The following is a 19,521-nucleotide window of genomic DNA, read 5'->3' on the forward strand; positions in this document are numbered from 1 at the left end:
TACCTGGACCTTTTCAGTCCTTGTGCTGCTGCAAAACTGAATTTCCCTGCTTAGGATCACTAAGAATTTTTGTTGCAGCTGTTTCTTGCATCAAAGATCATTTTTTGGAAGACAAAGTAATCTTAACCTTAAGGTTTTTCCGATTTAAGTGGAGATGGAGAAAAGACACTTTAGCCAAGAGGAGGCACCTCCACTATGAAATACTGCAGGAAACCCTGCTGTAGTGTATCTGCATGTCTTACTGTGAAATGAGAATCTTGACCAGTCCTGCGTGGCCACAGGTAGCAGCGGCGTGCAGCGGCGTCCACAACTCATTGTCCTGAGCGTTGACGCTGGCTCCTCGGTCCAGCAGGATCTTCACCATCTCCTCGTAGTTATCTATACAACACTGTAGTGAAAGAGAGAGGGAGGGGACAGAAGAAACATGTTTAATCTTTAACACTGTAACACTTGCTGGTGTAATAACCCAGACAGAGGTAGATGGAGTGAATAAGTATGACAAGGTGGGAAAGGGAGTAAGAAGGAAATGAATAAAGAGGAGAGAAGTGATGCACATGTGTCTGCAGCTGCTGTTTCCAACTCAGCCATGTAGTAATGTGAGGAGTAACTCTAGAGACCGACTGAGATCCACAGTTTCCTCTTGTTTGGAGGAAAATGAAAAGGAGCTCTTTCTTATTTTGAGTCTGGTGTAGAATATAATTCATACAGTGAATACTCAGCTATGCTGCATTGACGCCGTGTGCTTCAGCACCTTAATCATCGCGGGGAGAGGATGAAAAAGAACTCATTTGTCACCAGGAGCACAGGCGAACAAGAAGTCTATTACGCAGTCAGTCCGTATCTCCACAAAAGTCCCTTAATCGCATATTGCTGAGTGCAAAACTGAGAACACATTTAGCCAATTTGGACACAGTCATTCTGACATCTCGCCCATTGTGTGGGATGTTCCCTGGATCTGGGACAAAGCTGGAAATGCACCCATAACTCACACCCATCCACAGAGACACAGAGACAAAGACAAAGAGGGACAGAAAGTATTTTCCTTGTTACACTTGGGTGTGATTATAGGGTGGGGAGGAAGGAGAATTTTTCCATGTAAACCATCCTCCGATCTCGCTGCTGTCAGCAACAGCAGTTTTCTCCATCAGAGCTAATTGGTGTGAGTGTGGCAGTGCTCCACCGCTGAGCAAAGGCAAAGACGAGCGAGGAAAAACAACAGCGAGGGAGACAGAGTGCAAGGAGCCGACACGCAGTCAAAGAATGGGATTGCTTTGTCGCAGCAGGAGGGTCAGATATAATCAGAAAACTGAAGGATTCAGAGCAAAAGTCTGAGAGGGGACATCACAGCGAGAGCCAGTGTTATTATTTGTGCTGGTGAAGTTGTGGGTCTGAATCTGATCCATATTGCAACCTCCCATCACACAGTGTGTACAGAATATCAAAGAAAGAATGTCATAAAAAATCCTTCTTTGTTTCCAGAAACAGCTGAATGTTTTTACCAAAGAGCACCTTCACGTCTGTCAGGAGCCACTGGAGCGTTGTCACTTCTTGACTCTGTGCTTTGAAATGAAAATGAGACATCTGTCATGATGAAATGGAAACTCTGCTCTGACAAAGTGACTGCTGGTAATCCCATTATGACTCTACCCACTGAAAGACTTAGACAAAGGGGAAACAAATGTTGGTAACAAACAGAAACAAAATGGAGATAACCAAAAACCAAAGAGCCAAATAAATGTGTCCATCTTGTGAGCCACTTATCCTGCTAAGGGTTTGGTGAAGCGGCACCTTATCATGCATCGTGTGTCGACAAGGTACGCTTTGGACACATGTTTCCAATTTCCAAATTGCAAATGATTAATGCAAATATTAGAGCCTCTACGTGTGGAACTTTTATGTGATTAATAGGCAGACATGCCCTCGATAGCTCAGTTGGGAGAGCGCCAGACTGAAGATCTAAAGGTCAACCGCTTCGATCAGCAGCCAGTGTGGATACTTTACTTGAGTTTTCCCTCTGGGGATCAATAAAAGCTCAAGTTTTTTAAAGTAAGTCAAACACCAGTATGATGTGAGAGCTTAAAGGATGACAACCAACGCAATAAAAATATTTATCACTCAGTTAAGGGAGAAAATATATGTAACAGTTGTTACAAATAAAACTGTAAAAGCAAGTTTACTAGTTTATTGAACATTTTAAATAATGTGACACGTCTCTACTGTTTATCTAGAAACAGTCGAGGATATGTATAGAATGGAAAAGGTCACTTACAAAATCGATATGAACAAAACGTTTTAGAAAAAGATGGTCCCTCTTTAAAGTAGGTTAATGACAAATTAAACTCATTAGAAACCATTTTGTTTCCCTGTTCCCAATCCCTCTTACTAAAATGTAGGAAACTAGGCTCTGTAAAACTATACAACTACACTCTGAACTGCACCCTTCACCTGTTAGATTATATTAGTCATGTTTTAATAACCCTATATTTTATAAATATATTAAAACAATTATATCATGAGAGACAATGATAAAGGGAATCATGGGAAACTGTAATACAAAACCATAATAGTAGCAGTAAGACTCTGGGTTCGCACCGTCATGGAAAACCTGCAAAGGTCATGGGACTGTGTCGTGTGTAATGAAATCGTTACAGTGATCTTCAGTGGATAATCTTCAACATAATGTAAAATGATGGATATAAAGTTGCTCTAATAGACCTCGATGTGTGATGCTTTGTTCACCATCACATGTTTCTTAATTTTCTGGCCACGTATCCTCTCTGTCTTCATGTGTGGCAGCTAGCTGATAGAGTTTGAATCTGATACGTCTGAAAAACGTGGCGAGTGGGGCAAGAGCATTAGTTTGAAGCACATCCAACTGTCACAGATGCAGGTGCGTTGCAAAATGTCACTCATTCATCAGTATCACTACTAAATACTAATACATTGTGAAACTGAGCAAGAACAAGGTGAAGGATTTTTTTGTTCAAAGACTCAGGTGGGGCAGGACAAAAAAACTACTTCTTCTATCATGAAACATCAAAGAAATTTTGTGCTTTGACACAGTTTCCCAAACTTTAACTGATATAAACTACATTAAATACATTTCCGCTGAATAGATTAGTCAGTCAATCAATTAATCTGCATCTTTTTTGGTAACTGATCAACAGTTTGACTTGTTTTGTCAAGCAAAACACCAGCTACCAGCTTCTTAGATGTGAGGATTTCCTGCTCACCTCTGTTTCACGTCACTGAAAACTGCCCCCATATTTATCTGGCGACACAGTGACTGCAGCTGTACCTATAAAGTAACCTCAGTGTACATGAACTAATGATAAACCCACCCACACTGTTTTCCATTGTGTTTTGTTTGCACCATTTTGGTTTTCTGAGCTATAAGCACTATTTAAATATCTAATATTGACTGTTACTGTTTCTAATGTTAATACTTAGTTGCTATGTATTTTTTCTATAATTAATTACAGCGTCAATACAGAAGTTGTAAACTGAATCTTGTTGTACTTGTACAGTGATTAAAAAAACCCCAATTATGCTAAATTAAATATGTCTGGGTTTTGGTGCGCACCAAAGGCAATTTTTGCTGGAATGATTAATCAAGAACATAATGAGCAGATTAGTAAATAATGAAACTAGTTTTTTGCAATTCTAATATAAACTTATTCAGGTACAATAATAATTATATGATGTCTGTGAAATAAAGTTTAAAAAGAAGTAGAAAATCAAACATATTTCGTGGTTTGGTTTCATTTTAGTAGTTTCTTGACAACTGATGATACTGAAGATAAAGAGATAAAAGGATGCTGCAGTGTGCCCAGGAAAACCTTCCTTCCTCTTAAAGGGAAATTTCGGTTTATTTCAACCCGTCTCCTATCGTCCTAAATTTGTTTCAAGTGACTAGTGACATAGAAATAATAGTTAGCATGTTAGCCGTTAGCCTAGATACAGCCGGGGTGCATAGTAGCGTCAGACCTGTTAAAACGTAAGTGAACGGGCAACCTTCAAGTGCAAAGTTAGTCCACTAAACAAGCTTTTTTTCCCACAAAGACCGCCTCATATTGTTAGGATAAATGTCAGAGAACATATAGAAAACGACATGTAAACGTGTTGTCTTACCTTACCGGTGTGCTGCCATGTTTGTTTATCCCTCTAGCTCTGCTTTCCAAAGCATGGCCGAAATATTGCGAGAACAAGCAGCGATCTCATACCGTGCCTGAACAAGCAGCAACAGCTGGAAGGCAGAACCGGACAGTAGCCTGAAAAGTTCATTCATTTATTTTATGAAAGATTTATAGAATAATGGCTGACTTTTTGCCAGACTTCGACTTTGTGGAGGAGGAATTTGATTTTGCAGAGTTTGATGGCCGCCCTTATTTATTTGAGCCAGAATACACTGACGAAGAGCTTCGTGAAATTGAAGAATGGAGGAGGAGAGACAGAGAGGCGCAACAGGTAGAGGACGAGAGGGGAGGAATTTATTTATTTATTTATTTATTTATTTATTAGATCCCCATTAGCTGCTGGAACTTAACAGCAGCTACTCTTCCTGGGGTCTCATCAAGTTCATCAACCAAAAATGCAGCTAACATAAAATACATTTACATTCATACTCACAAACAAACACGACACAAGACACCTGCTCAAACCTAATACAATAATACTGTAGCTCTACATGCTGACAATTCATTTTAAATTCATTTTTAGGATCACTTGACATTGCCTTTTCTGAGTTACCATAATAATAAAAGGAAGCAAATAGCTTAGTTTTACACCTATATTATTCGCTCCATTATTTTACTGAGGGCAGGTAATAAACTAATTGGTCTACTATTCTTTCCCGAAAATGATTCTCTACTATTTTTTGGTAATGGTAAAATCTTGGCTACTTTCCATTCAGAAGGACAAACACATGTTTTTAAACTCAAATTAATGATATAAGCAACAGGCAGAGCAATCAGATCAGCTACAGGTTTCAATAACGGCTGCAAGAATGGCTGCTGCAAGGCTGAGTAGCTCTGGAGATTGGTGGTGTACCTGTGAATGCTGTGCCCCAGTGCCCACAGAAGAGGAATGCCTCTGTTGCAAGGAATGGGACCGGTTACAGCCTTATTTTCAAGGTCTGGATGTGACCGAGGACGAGACACCTCCACCTGGAGTAACGTTAGTATCCAGCTGGGCTTTATCTAGAGCTGGCGAGATATATTTCGGCCGCGCTTTGGAAAGCAGAGCTAGAGGGATAAACAAACATGGCACCGCACCGGTAAGGTAAGACAACACGTTTACATGTCGTTTTCTATATGTTCTCTGACATTTATCCTAACAATATGAGGCGGTCTTTGTGGAAAAAAAGGCTTGTTTAGTGGACTAACTTTGCACTTGAAGGTTGCGCATTCACTTACGTTTTAACAGGTCTGACGCTACTATGCGCCCCGGCTGTATCTAGGCTAACGGCTAACATGCTAACTATTATTTCTATGTCACTAGTCACTTGAAACAAATTTAGGACGATAGGAGACAGGTTGAAATAAACCGAAATTTCCCTTTAATGTCGGTTGCAGAAAACATTTTCCCCTTCTTAATAAAGTATTACATGGCCATTATTTATTTTTAATAAAGGGGCATTAAGTTACCTCTGTCACTTTACAGCATTTAACATCAAGTCTCAGCCACAGATAAAACAGTCATAAAAGCCATGTCCCAAAAGTTTTAGCTAACAGGTAATTTGATGTAAACCAGGAAATTTAGCACAGAATGTGTGATAAAAGACAAAATATCACATAGAAAATTAAATTTTCTGTCCTTTTTTTCCCGCTTGATAATAAAACATTTATAATGCCACCCACATGTCTTACACTGTCCTTGATCTTTGCGCAGTTAATAAAGTTTGGTTCTTAAGCACAAAGGACAGACAGGAAGTTAGATACCAACAATGTCAGCATCTGACTTAGAGGTAGCTAAAGTAGCAGACAGATACTTTCATTAACAGTCATATGTCAACACACACCTTGAAGATAAATCAAAGTGACCTGTACAAATTAAGGGATAACAACAAGTCACTGGGTCACAAAAACGTAATTAGTAAAAAATAACACGCACAGTTTAATGAATAGATTCACTGTAATTTATAGAGCCAGATTTTTCAGTCTGGTCCTTGAGTAGCTCCTGTCTGGTTGGTTTCACCTTCACATTAATCTGACAACATCAGACTCAGACCTGTACAATGTTGAAGTGTTGCAGGGACGTTACTTGGTGCAACTTAGTGAGCTGGTCATCCTGACTGTGTCGAGAAATTCAGAGACTGGACCAACATGTTGAATATGTTTCAGGTAACAAGGTGGATTTCTAAAAGGAGACGTCTGACTTCATTCCCTTTGAAGCCCCTGTTAAATTAGAAATGCTGTGACACACCTGCTGTGTTGAGTGGAAAACTTACTGCCCCCCACCCCCAAAAAACTTTTTCCCTTTCACACAGTTTTTGTCTGTAAATATTCCTCCTCACTGAAACACGCTCACCATAGAAACCTCGAGGAGTTGAGGAGTGCAGAGCAGACGTTTTTTCTTTTTCATGGATTTACATAGAGGATGAGCTGAAGTGCAATCTCTAGAGGTTTCTAGTATCTGAGAGCAGGAGCAAGAGCAAGTCACAGTAATACACAGAGTGAGGCGCAAACATGAATATAAAGCAACAGGGTGGAAATGCCAAGAAAGAGAAGGGGAGGGCAGATTAGAGGACGGACCAAATTCACTTTGGAGAATGCAAACAGCAGCAGACTCTTCCTCAGCATCCTACTGACGTCATTTAGATTTAAAATGTTGGTTTTACGTTATTTTAGCACGACGGGCTGAAAGTTGTGTTCACTTTCAGAACTGCATGTGTATATTTATATCTACTTTAGATAAGGATAAACTAAACAAAAGCTATATCATGGCTCCAACATAATATTTCAAAATATCACCCTGGGCTATCAGAAGTTAAATAGCCTGAATGTTTCATCATTTTCTGACATTTCATTGGAAAAAAAACATTTGATTTAACTATTATCATGAAAACAAATACTTGCAGCCCCAGCTGACAGCACAGAAAAGTGTTTTTTGTTTGTTTTTTATGTAGGCGCAGATGTTTCCTGTCACCTCTCTGTTAGTTAAATTTGGGCTAAATATAGGCTCCTATGTGTACTGTTGGTACTGTGTTGTTGGTTCTTTTTGTGGTCTACATTGGATGGTGGTGATGTGTGTCTGCGAGTTACTGGAGGAAATTAACTCACCAGTCTATGAACTCTCCTCCTACTGACTGCTAGCTGGCTAGGTTGAGGTTTTCAAGTGTGAACAGCTGTAAACATCGACGAAAGACGGGCACAGCCGAACAAGCGTCCTGCTAGCCATTGTACAGATGTTGGATAATAAACTGGCCGACCGCCGTCATGCATCAGTTTCCAACAGAGATATCAGGAACTCTAATATCCTTTGATCTACTGAACCAGCTCAGCTCAGTGGCCTTGTGGTAGAGTGTCCGCCCTGAGACTGGGAGGTCGTGGGTTCGATCCCCGGCCAGGTCATACCAAAGACTATAAAAATGGGACCCACTGCCTCCCTGCTTGGCACTCAGCATCAGGGGTTGGAATTGGGGGGGTAGATCACCACATGATTCCCGAGCGAGGCACCGCTGCTGCTCACCGCTCCCTCAGGGGATGGGTCAAATGCGGAGAACAAATTTCACACATTCAGGTGTGTGACAATCAGTGGAACTTTACCCTTTACTTTACCCAAAACTTGGCTTAATCCTGGGCAGCACCGTTTGACCAGGGGACTCTTTTTAATATGCCGCTCTGACAAGGTAGAGGACTCTGCTGAGCGAAGGAGTGGAGGCGTTTTATGTGAGAAGAGGAAATCTCTGCTTGTTGCTAGGCTAATTTATACAATGTAAAATGCCATAGGCTTGTGCTAAAAACATTAGCATGTTGTATTTGTGGGGAAAATGTGTCCAGATAAAGACAAGTGCTTTGTCTGTGAATGCTGCCAGTTATAGTGAAACCCATTTGTGTACTTGTGTTTAAAATTGTCTCTATTAAGCCATGTTTAATGTGTGTTTGATGTGTTTTGAATCAACTGAACTTTACAGCACTTCACGGAAACCCTGCCGCCGACTAGTGTTTTGGAGGTGTAACTGCAGAGTAACACAGACACACCACCGCACAAGTATAAATGCTCACAACAGAGTAGGCTACGTGTGTAGGCTACGCCGTAGGATCTGCCGCACGAGTATAAATCCCGCTTACAGTACATAAGGACTGGTGTGACAGTGGGAATGTGAGGTACTGTCCCATTCCTGCTTGCCCTGCACACGAGTGGAACAAACACTCTGGATCCCCGCTGTGGGCCATTCAGAAGTGGCTTAAGAGCGGAGTCGCTGCCCGCATTTGGGAGGAGCAACCATGCAGCTGTGTTGTTGAGGTCGAGATTTGTAGACGAACTATCGTGCATACCCCCAGTAACGCGAGAGATGAAGCCAGTCAAAGTCTGGAGCACGTTCCAGGACACAACCGGTAATGTCACCGTGGACATCAATGAATTCACTGAGACTGTGCTGAATTTAATTTGTACAAAAACAGACGCAACTGCACCCAGAACTACAGTTAAATCAATGCACAACCAGAAACTATAGATTACTAGAACCATCAGGGATGCCATAAATATACATCTGGAAAAATGGACACTTACAAAGCAGCAGCCTACAGTGCAAGAAGAGACAAAAAGGGACTAAATGACAGTGCACAAGTTGATGAAGCTGATGGTATCACATTTAACTAGACGTGTACCGTGTATGATTCCATGTGACAAATAATAAATGATTGATTGACTGATGTGTCACCTTATTTTTCAACACAACAGAACATTACACAGCGATTAAATATACCTGCAAACACTAAATGTTTCTTTTCTGACACTATATATTCATGTAGTGATGAGTATGGAGTCTTTAATGTAATTCAGTCAGTAAGGAATGAGCACAAAGGCTGTTGTTTGGTGACACGGCGAACAGATGGGACTGTGAGATGATTTAATGGTCGACACTGTCACCTTTGGTTCCATGTACGTCCCCGCCAGCCTCAAAACAAAACCTCGATCTGTCTCCTCAGTCACCTGTACTCCATCTCTGTCTCTGCCTGCCTACTGTCTGAAAAAAAATAGTTAATCTGAATACTTAAACAACAGCAACAAAAAAAAAAAAAAAAGACCACGTTGACGTTAGGAGAAAATGAGTTGTGTGCATTCTCTGGAGTTTTGTAGCTCCGACAGCCGAGGCTACTCTGATAAGGCGGCTCTGACAGGAGTGTGGGGGGAGTACATGAATTAATATACAACACAAGAGACGAAATGAAATTACTTCACAGATGCAGAGGACAGATAGCAGGAAGGCAGATAAGAGGTGAAATAGATGCATAGAAAACACAAAGGCGGACTGGCTGGAAACACTAGTGGCTGACAAACACATCCTGTGACTAATGCTTTAGTCACGGTGAAAAGTATGCACATGAAGGTTAACACATAAGGCCTTTTTATTCAGTCTTACACTGAATATTTGTGCTTTTTTTTCCTGAGAATTTTTTTTTTACATTGTTCATGTGAGTAAAAACCTAAGTGACCACTAAAATACAATCCACGTTCAACAAGTCTGACCTGTCGTTCATTTTAGTGTCAGCATTTGTGAGACAAGTAGAAATGCACCTGGGTTAAATGTGACACCACTAAATTGCTGTGCTTATCTTAAATATCAAAACAGGTCAGGTCCTCAGTGACTGCTGTTTCCCTGGTTGGAAAAACAAGCGACCCAATCAGAACTTTGCAGGCAGGATTAACAGAGTGGAACGGTGTATTTCTGGATCAGAGACATAAAAAACTGTGACAAGGGTGGACGTGATCAGTGCAGCTACAAAGCTTGTTTAAAGTCAACTGAACAAATAATAACTCCTAAGTGTCCTTGCCCAGTTATTACATTTAACCCAAACAGTATTCCCTTGCGAATTCCTCCCAAGTTCCCAAATTAGATTATTCTGTCGTGTCCTGAAATGACACACACTTCCTTTTATAAAACAGAAGAACAAGCAGTAAACTTACTCTTGCATGAGTCAACACACTCAGTGGTAGGGTTGCCCCCTAACAGTCGACCAAATGTTAGTCGACCAGAAAGGTCATTAGTCAGCAAGATTTCATCGGTCACTAAGTCGCAGAAAGAAAAAAAAAGGCGTGAAACTCTATTAGGAGCTGTGACTTGTCAAAATAAATCAAGACCTATATGACTGGACCATGTGGGAATTTAATTTGAAAGGACAGACACAGGAAGTCGCCACGCTCAGCAGTCAGACAGGAGTCACTGGTACCTGTGGTTATTCCACAGGCTAGTTAATAACATGTCGGGCAGGAAATCCAAAGTGTGGGATCATTTTGAGAAGGTGAAGGACGAGCCCAAGGTGATATGTAAACTCATCTTCATTGGTCGACTACAAACATGACGTATCATCTGAAACATGGAAGTAGCTACATGCCCATTAGCCACTTAGCACAATCATTACTGCTTTGCCGACAGCGTCATTAACAGGCGGCTCGCTCAGTGTGTGACGTGCACTTGTAGATAAAATATAGGCCTATATTAATGAAGGTTCATTAGTACGGTTTGGTATTTCTCTGTAATGTAGCACAGTGTTAACAATGTTACTGATACTATTCTTTCTCACACCTTCAACTCAAACCATTGTGTTGCCCCGCCCAAAATATATCATTCAATAATTATCGTAAACATGCGGGCGACTAGTTGACTAATGGCCCTAAATTCGTCTACTGGGAAAACTCTTAGTTGAGGGCAATAGTTTTGCTGCTACAGCCTTACTTAGTCTGCTATGACCACTATCTTTAGGTGACTAATGTTAATAAACTTCAGACACTAACGGACACAAGTGAGTCAATTTAAGCTGATTTATGTCTCTTCTCTACTTGAGCTACCTACAGTGAGTCAAAGATAAACCTGTCCTGGCCTTCTGAAGTGGTGCGTGTCAAAAGATAGTGGAGAAATTTCTGTGATACGTATATGAGGAGGGAAACGAGCTGTGTGATAGTAAAAGCAGGCTATCAGCGTGACAAAGAAAAAAGATATGAAGGCTACAGTGTGGAGATGTGGTCACAGTCACAGAGCACAGGAGGAGGTTGACTTAGGGGATTCTCTTTTTTTATCTAAGTCTTCTCTAAAGCAATCAGCACCAGACTTGATGTGAAAGGCTGATACACGTAAAAACACAACTACAAATTCAGGTGGACCTGCTGTTAAAGGCTTTTACTGTCAGTGATGCTCAGATGAGGAAGGCGAGGAAACAGAATGAGCAAGAAAGACTTTCCTCTGAAGTTCCCAAAAAGCAGAAGTGGTACTGGTTTATTTCTCTCAACTATTTCCGGTGTAAATGGTTTCAAACGAGCAGCTCAGACAACAGATTCTAAGGAAAAGACACACGAGATGAGTCACTAATTTCCTTATTTTACCATGTGCGTGTGCTTCAGTGTGTGTGCACGTACCGGGGCATTAAATTGGCAAATTCATCCTCTTGTTACACGGAGATGGTAATTCAGAGAGCAAGTTATGGATTTCATTTCTGTCAGAGTCTGGTAATTGGCAAGCTTGAAGATATAATTCAGGGGGAAATGAGCAGCCTCATAAAACTGACAAGAACAAGACTCTTAAGAGACATACAAGCTTGTCAAAGACATCGGATACACTGATGGATTAGCTCGCATCTCCAGCCTGCAGCAGTGGCATGACAGATGTTGTCAGGAAAAAAGCCCAAGAGACTGCAACCTACACACCAGCCGACAACTAGGCTAATCTCCTAACCTCCCTCTGAGTAAACCCACATACTTCAGCCCACCTGCTCGCTGACTAAACTAATCTCTTAGCTTTTCACTCTGCAAAAAAATACTTGCACCCACAAGATAACCAGTCGTTAAACTAAACTCCTAGCCTCCCCCCTGTGGAGCCCACCAGCCTCCACCTTTCTTGAAAATAATGTGGCTTTCATGGAAACTATTCAGACGGGGACGGGAGTGTGGTTCTGACAAAGGCTCAGATTATGCGACTGGAAAACAACAACAAGAGTCTTACTGGGATCCGTCAGTGGGCTGAGAGGACTGTGGTCAGGGCTGAGGAGCAGGATGACGAGGAAATAAAGCTGAGACTGTGGCCCTTTCTTACACATCCGCACTGCTGCAATGCCAAGATTCTTCATTGTAAGGCTTTGCTTTTTCCCCCACACAGAGCCAAACAACGCTAACATAAGGGCACGGTCACACATGACCGAAATTAACATTGGCAAATATTCCCCTCCCGTTCACTTCCAGTCAGTGCGAGCAGAGGGGTGAATAAAATATTCACTTCCTATGTCAAAGCAAATTTGCATCTTTGCAGGGGCGTTTCCTGGATTTGAGGACATCAGGGGGCTTAGTCCGAACCTCTGTAGGGGAGTCAAGGCTAAACTTTTTATGAACAAGCTCTATTTAGATGCTTTTTATACGCTTTATTTACCCTTAAAACAGTTTTTGACATTTATTTTCCAGATTAATTATACCTTGTGATGTTAAAAGTATTAGTAGTTGTCAGTAAATATTATTGAGTGAAAACAGTAGAGTACTTTGTAACTGCTTTCATTAAAAATTTGGAAAATTTGAGGTGCTTTTACTTAAGTATTTTTCCTTTTATGCTGTTTAACACTTAAACTACATCTCAGAGTGAAACATTGTACTTTCTACTCCACTACATTCATTTGTCTGCTTTAGTTAGTTTGAAAACTTAGATTACTATTACAAAATTTAATCAACAGATAAATGATGATGTATAATTACAGATTAGACCAAGGGTGTTGAACATATACGGTGACTGGATGACTTTGCACACCTAATGGTGATGCACTTGTGAAGGCTGAGAGGTGCAAGGTTTTTTTCATGCAAAATGCAGCTTCAGAGGCTTTTCCACCCCGACCAGAATACAGCTTTTTTTCTTTCACTTTAGTTGGATGTGGTGATGTCAGTGTTCATGTAATGACAGTGAGTAGCAGACTGAGTGAATGTGGAAAAACTGAGAAATATTGTTGAAATTGCACTTATTCCTCTGAAGACATCACAGGCTGTTTGTCATCTGTTTTGTAAATGGATGAGTGTTTTTAAAATGTACTTCTTTAAACAAAAAAGGGAAGAATTTGGAGGTGTTTGTTATTCATAGGATATTATGCAACGGTTTTACTGGTCTGGCCCACCTGCGATTGAATTGGACAGTAAGTGGCCAATGAACTAAAATGAGTTTGACACAACTGGATTTAACTATTCAGCAGTATATCAAGCATTTAAAATTAGCCTCACCTTTACCAGCTGCAACATTAAAGAGATTACTAATGCGCTCTCTGTCTTGCATGTGATCACAGAAAATGTGCTGCTCGAACAACAAAGAGGACCCAAAACAGGGTTTTTTTATTATTATTTCATTATTAAGACTATTCTTATTTTTATAAAATACATATACAGCCTATTTAGATCCTGGACTATTCATAAACATTCAGGGCTAAAGCCAGGAGGCCAGGCCTAACAACACCACTGCATCTCTGCATACATGGAGTTCAACTTTGGTGAACTTTGACCGGTAAAGTCATTGCGTCAACCGATAGCTAAGACGTATGTGTGAGGTGACACTGATTGTTGTCTAACCAGCTGATATTGTTTGACAATGGCCATAAAAAATACAAACAGCCCCACGTGAGAGATGCCACCTGGCTGGCAGTGAGTCTAAAAAAAGGCATGGAATGAAAGAAAATGGAAAATTGACCAATAACATCATATTTCACGGTATTTATTAGCAAGCTAGTTAACATTAGCAAGCAAGCTAGCTTTCAATGTCTGTCACATCCAGCACAGCCCACATTTTCCTTAAATTTTGTTTTGCTTCTGCTCCTTTAAAAACACTTATATCTTATTTATTTGTATATTTTGCAAGATATTTCATATTCTATTGTTCCAGTATCAAAAGAGGCATGATGTGTAACCTCTAGTCTGACATAACATAAGCGTCAGGCAGCACTTTCTAAAGAATAACTGGGGCATATCATGACAGCTGCAGTCACGCTCCATTTGGAGTCTAACACAACACACCCCTGCAAACCACGCCCACCGCTAATACAAGACGAACCAACATAAGGGTGAACTGAACCCTGCTACAACATCACACTGCAGTGAATGAATGAGACCAAGCTTAGCAGTAATCCACTTTATAATTCATCGCACATGAAGATGTGATTCACCTGATAAGTACTGAGATGTAACTTTAACAGCCTCTCTTTGAACTAACACTTTATAGCTAGCTAAATGCTAACCTAGCATTTTCTTCAGGGTTTTCACTTCCCAGCAAGCATTTTTTGGTTTAAAAAACATCTAATAGCCGTCTACATGAAGACCTGACGTCTAGGCTAAATCACGGCTGAATTTGGGCTGTCAGTGAAAATTTGGTAGACGTCTAACCATAGCCAAAGTGTAGACGTCATCAATTATACAGCTATGTAGAGACCATGTCCAAAAAATGGAGATAAACATATTTTAATTACTGTTGACTCTCCATACGTGATTGAATATCATACCGCACGCCATCTGCAATGGCAAAAATTACATTTAATCAATTTCAAAATTAAATCAGCTAGATTTGGGTTACATGTAGCTAGACTAAATCAGAGCTAAATATAGCCAATACGTTTAAATCACGACTATTGTTTGCTGGGTTCCAGACCAAGGGGCAAAGGATGCTGCTTGTGGACTGATGTGTAGGTATGATGGGTGGGTCACGTAGCTGCACCAGCCTCCAACTGTATCAACTCTCATTAACTATCGTTTACCGTCCCTGTTATATGGCGGTTGATCTCATCCTCTGCTCAGAGAGTAAGGAGCTCACTTTCTCCCCGGTTTGTGGACATCTTGGTTTGTTCTTCTAATTTAAGTTAGCTGCTTAATGCTGCTAGCTGCTTTTTAAAATTTCCCAGTAGTGGGTCACACACATAACACGTCAAACCGTCACACGCAGCTCCCTCAGGGTTAGTGCAGTGAGGGCTGTGGGTGACAGAGCTGGCACAGAAACTGAAATACTGAGGGGGTTAAGTGAGCGAGACCAGGACCAGGTGGCTGAGACTGCGGGAGGTTAAAGGATAAAAGCACTTTATATTTTTACCAGAGATGACAGGACTCATGCAAATCATGAACAGGGGAGGAGGTCTGTGTGGAGAAACTTCAGCTGCTCAGAATTAGACCTAAAAGGAGAAATGAACTGAAGCCAAGCTGTGACAGGCAGCAGGGATATCAGGGGTACGGTGGATGATTTCTGGGCTCAGGTACAGCTTAAACCACTGTTGCATGTCATTTTCTGACCTTCCCTGTCACTCTTCCTGTCTAATAGAACATCGACATTTAATCACATCTTTGAAAAATAATTGAAAACACAAAAAGTGCCGGGGACTAGAGTGACAGCTCCGGGCTTATTACTGAATTTGGGGAGCTGAGTGGAAGAGCGTGGTGCTGAAAGGCAGGCAGGTCTGCATTTAAGGTCCTCAAAGGCTGACGTTATGTAGAGCCGAATGATTGATGAAAAGTCTGAGACCACATAGGAAAGCAGTCTTTTAACTTCATGTCTTAAATCCTGCAGATGATCATTACAGCCCGAGTTTAAAGCCCGCCTCAGTCATCTCTGTACCCGTCTCTGTCATCTCTGCATAAATATTTAAATGGTTGAATCACTGAAGTAAAATATTTTTAAATGTGACTCCAGCAGTCTGTTGATGTTCTGGGTCATCGTGCCCACTCAGCCACACCAGGGTCCTGAAGCAAAACACATGAACTCAGAGCCAGATAACGGCGGTGACTCAACCAAACATGGGACAACATGAGGCGAGTGTGTTTGAAAGCGTCCGCTGGCAAGGATACCATCTGCCTCCACCTTGAAGGGTGTTCAGACCAAAAATAGCACTGTTTAAAAGACAAATGGGGCAATGTTGATGTGGGATTTTTAACTACAGATACAGGTGAGAAAAACAAATATGGTCAATGAAGCTAATACTCTTCTACCATATATAGTGTAGCTCGTTTTAATCTCTCCAAGCAGCCTGCATTGAGCCTCACAGCAGGGGACAGCCAGGCCGGCCCACGCTGTTGTGGCTGTGCTCAGTACCAAAGCCAACCAGGGCCAACGCATGATGAGCTCCCTCAAACCAAAGCTGTTTCTAAACTGATTGCCCACAAGAGGTGACGATGTTTTGTAGCTTATGACTGGATATCTGTGCTTTGAAGATTAGTGTCACTCCTACATTCCTGTTACGTTCCTGATCATAGATATCAGCCATGATTTACTCTTGTCTAGTCTGACTCACAGGATGTAAATGGTGGCTGTAAGCCTGCCATTGGCCGATTTAGACCGGCTTCTTCCTCCCTTACGCCATGCCTTCTTTTCTCTGCTGTTACCACTTCTAAATCCCCTTTGCTAGGGGAAACAACAATCTCTGAACAAACAACTTCCATACTGAAAATGGCACTTTCAGCGAAGATTTTCATCACGTAATAAGCATGCCTGCTTTGTTCTTCTGATAAGTTGTTGTCCAGATGTAGAGTGAATGACACAACTTGCGATCGCACCTCAGAAAAGTCCAGCTTCCGTCTTTCCATACTCTCATGCAAGAAGTCGATCCATTCTCTAAAACAGTCAATTGAAGTTGATTTGCCACATCTTTCAAAACACTAGTCAACACCAGATTTCTATCTTTTTTACACTGTTAGCAAACTTGCTGTTGCTGCTACCCTCCTCCGATAAGTGCAAGCTAACACTGCAGCACTTACTCCCAACATTGAGCTATTAAACTGACCCAACAAACTCACATCAATGCCAATACCTAAACCCATTTATAACAGTAACATTAGCCATGTGATGCTAACAGTTAGCCCTGTCACTGTGTGTGCAGCTGGCGATTCTTACAACGGTCCCTGGTGCAGAGCTCACAATCCTGCAGCAGCAGCTAAAACCCACACAGTCTGTGGTGTGGGGAACTTGAGTGCAGTGTGTTGACAGAGTTGGCAGTTCAGTTCAGCATGCCGAGATGCAACCAAAACTTTCACAAGTATGGCAATACTACACACCACTCCATACACACAATGGATATCAAATGAAATACTCTATTGGTAATGGTATCACTTAAAGGGTACTGCTATTGGTATTGGTAATGTCATTTTTCAAACAATACCCAGCTCTATCTGTTCCTGTTTTTTGCTGTGTTTTTCTTTGCAGATAATGAGCCGTTTTAATGACAGTGCTCGCCTCACAACATTCAAATGTTCCACCAAATCAAGTTCCACCCACCACTATTTTACAAAGGAACGATTACTGCTTCCTGCCTTTAGCATTGCCCAAAATGACTGTGATTGGTTTAAATACATTCAAACAAGCCAGAGCGTTGTTTTTCCCCATCGCAGGAAGATATTGGGTGATTTCAGACCTTTCTCTAGCGCTGACTCGTACAATGCTACAGAGGTAGGTCTGGCTATGCGACACGTACTTTTCACTGATTGCTTTCAGCTGTATATGAGCTGTTAGGTTACTGCTAATACAAACCAAACAGTTCCTGCTGTTTCAAAATTAAAATCTGTCCATCATCAAACCAGTCATGGGTCTTTTTTCAAGATTGGGTTTTTGGGCTTTTTGCCTTTAATGACGGGACAGTGTGTGAGGGGGGTGAGGGGGGAAGAGAGAGGGGACGGCATGCAGCAAAGGGCCATGGGCTGGAGTCCAACCTGTGGCCGCTGCAACAAGGACACTGCCTTTGTACATGGGGCACCCGCTCTACCCACTGAGCTACTGGGCAACCTGCCAGGGGGCTTTTGTTGTGAAGGCAGCTATAGAATATGCAATGTATCTGTAGAGGAGGTAATGGAGCTTTGCTAGAGGTACTACTCTTCAATAAAAACTGGTCCACACAACTAGCTATTGACGTATTCTGCAATATAGAGGTTTAAATATTACATGTAAATAAAGCAGAAGAGGAGAAAATGAGTTGTGAGATCACCAGCTACAGCTAACAGGCTCCACAGTGATTTTGTGCAAACAAGCACATCTCCAACTCTTATCTTGCCCTGCTGTCCTGTGGAAAACCTGCTGATGTCTTCATTCAAGTATCAAACTATCAAAGACAGCATTTCAGTAATAGATCCCAAAGTTTGGAGGTTTATAAGATGCCTAAACAGTGCACACTGGTTTAAAATATTATTGTACAAATTTAAAAACTCTGGGAATTAATCATGGCAACAGTCATTTTAAACAAAAGACATGTTTCACAAGGAGGTTGTATTTTTGATGCAGCACCAAGGACGGGTGTGATCATGGCCTCGCACACATTCATCATCATACATTCATCCACACATGCATGCATAACCCTGTCACTGAACAAAAGGTCTCCATTTGTCCTTCACATCATCCCAGTGTGATTGATGCAACTAACTGTAGGAACTGAAGCTGCTGAGGGGCTTTCATGACGCATTGACTTATTCTCAAGGGATGACGTAGTAAATATTGAAGTGTATATAGGTATTGGTGAGTTATTTGTGTGTGTGTGTGTGTGTTTTGAGGTATGTGCAGCTATCTATTGATTAATGCGTCCTATCAGTGAGGTGAGACCAACCTTAGATAGGTATGACATCTCATTTAGAGAAACATCACCACCACTTCCCTTCATCTATCTCACCCTCTGCCATATGATGTGTGCGTGTATGTATGGATTCCCCATGTGTATTTCTGTCTGTATATATTGTCCCATTTGCCTGTGTGTGAATGGCAGTATTTGTCAAACTGTAGCAGGAGTGAAAAGGTCTCATCTCGGAGACGGTGTGCAGGTTGACCCGTCCAAACAGCAGATTATCAGGTAAACACACATTCAAAGCCCAAAGGTCAATCTGATCTCTTGGCAGCCCCACGGCCCCAGGCTTTTAAAACACCAGCCACACCAGTGGTGACTGATGGACTTCAATTTTCTCTTCCCCTTGTTCATTTCGCAGGCTCCCAGCAGGAGCCAGAGTATTAGGCTTTGAGCAGCCGAGGGGGAAAGAGAGACGGCCGTGTTAGCTGAGGCAGAGCGAAGGGAGAGGACATAAACTGTCAGAGGTTTAGTACAACTGTAGAGAGAAATGAGAGGAGAGGGGACAGGAGGGCTGAGAGGCAGATGAGAAACTGAGGTTATAAATGAGCATCACATCCGTTTGAAATGCTTTCAGATGCCATCCTTCAGGAAGTCAGATTTATTTTACTTTGAAATGCGACTTCAGTGGTAAAGAAAACTTGGTGTCTTGCACTGTAAACATCTTCCCTCACTGTGCATAAAGATGCTGTCAAGACCTTGATGTAGGTTTAGGGACAAAAATAAGATTCTGAGTTTACTCTTTGAGCAGTGATGACATTTCAGC

At 41.5% G+C, this 19,521-nt stretch overlaps 1 protein-coding gene across 1 annotated transcript in view; it reads right to left on the reverse strand.

Annotated features, from left to right (window-relative positions):
• Positions 1-19,521, reverse strand: part of ppp1r16b (protein phosphatase 1, regulatory subunit 16B) — a 154,799-nt gene that overhangs the window by 33,053 nt on the left and 102,225 nt on the right. Inside the window, exon 4 of the mRNA XM_033625578.2 lies at positions 243-388. Coding sequence (XP_033481469.1) covers positions 243-388 — 146 coding nt within the window. The remainder of the gene's footprint in view (positions 1-242; positions 389-19,521) is intronic.

Source organism: Epinephelus lanceolatus, chromosome 1 (genome assembly GCF_041903045.1).
Source record: "Epinephelus lanceolatus isolate andai-2023 chromosome 1, ASM4190304v1, whole genome shotgun sequence".
Taxonomy (NCBI): domain Eukaryota; kingdom Metazoa; phylum Chordata; class Actinopteri; order Perciformes; family Serranidae; genus Epinephelus; species Epinephelus lanceolatus.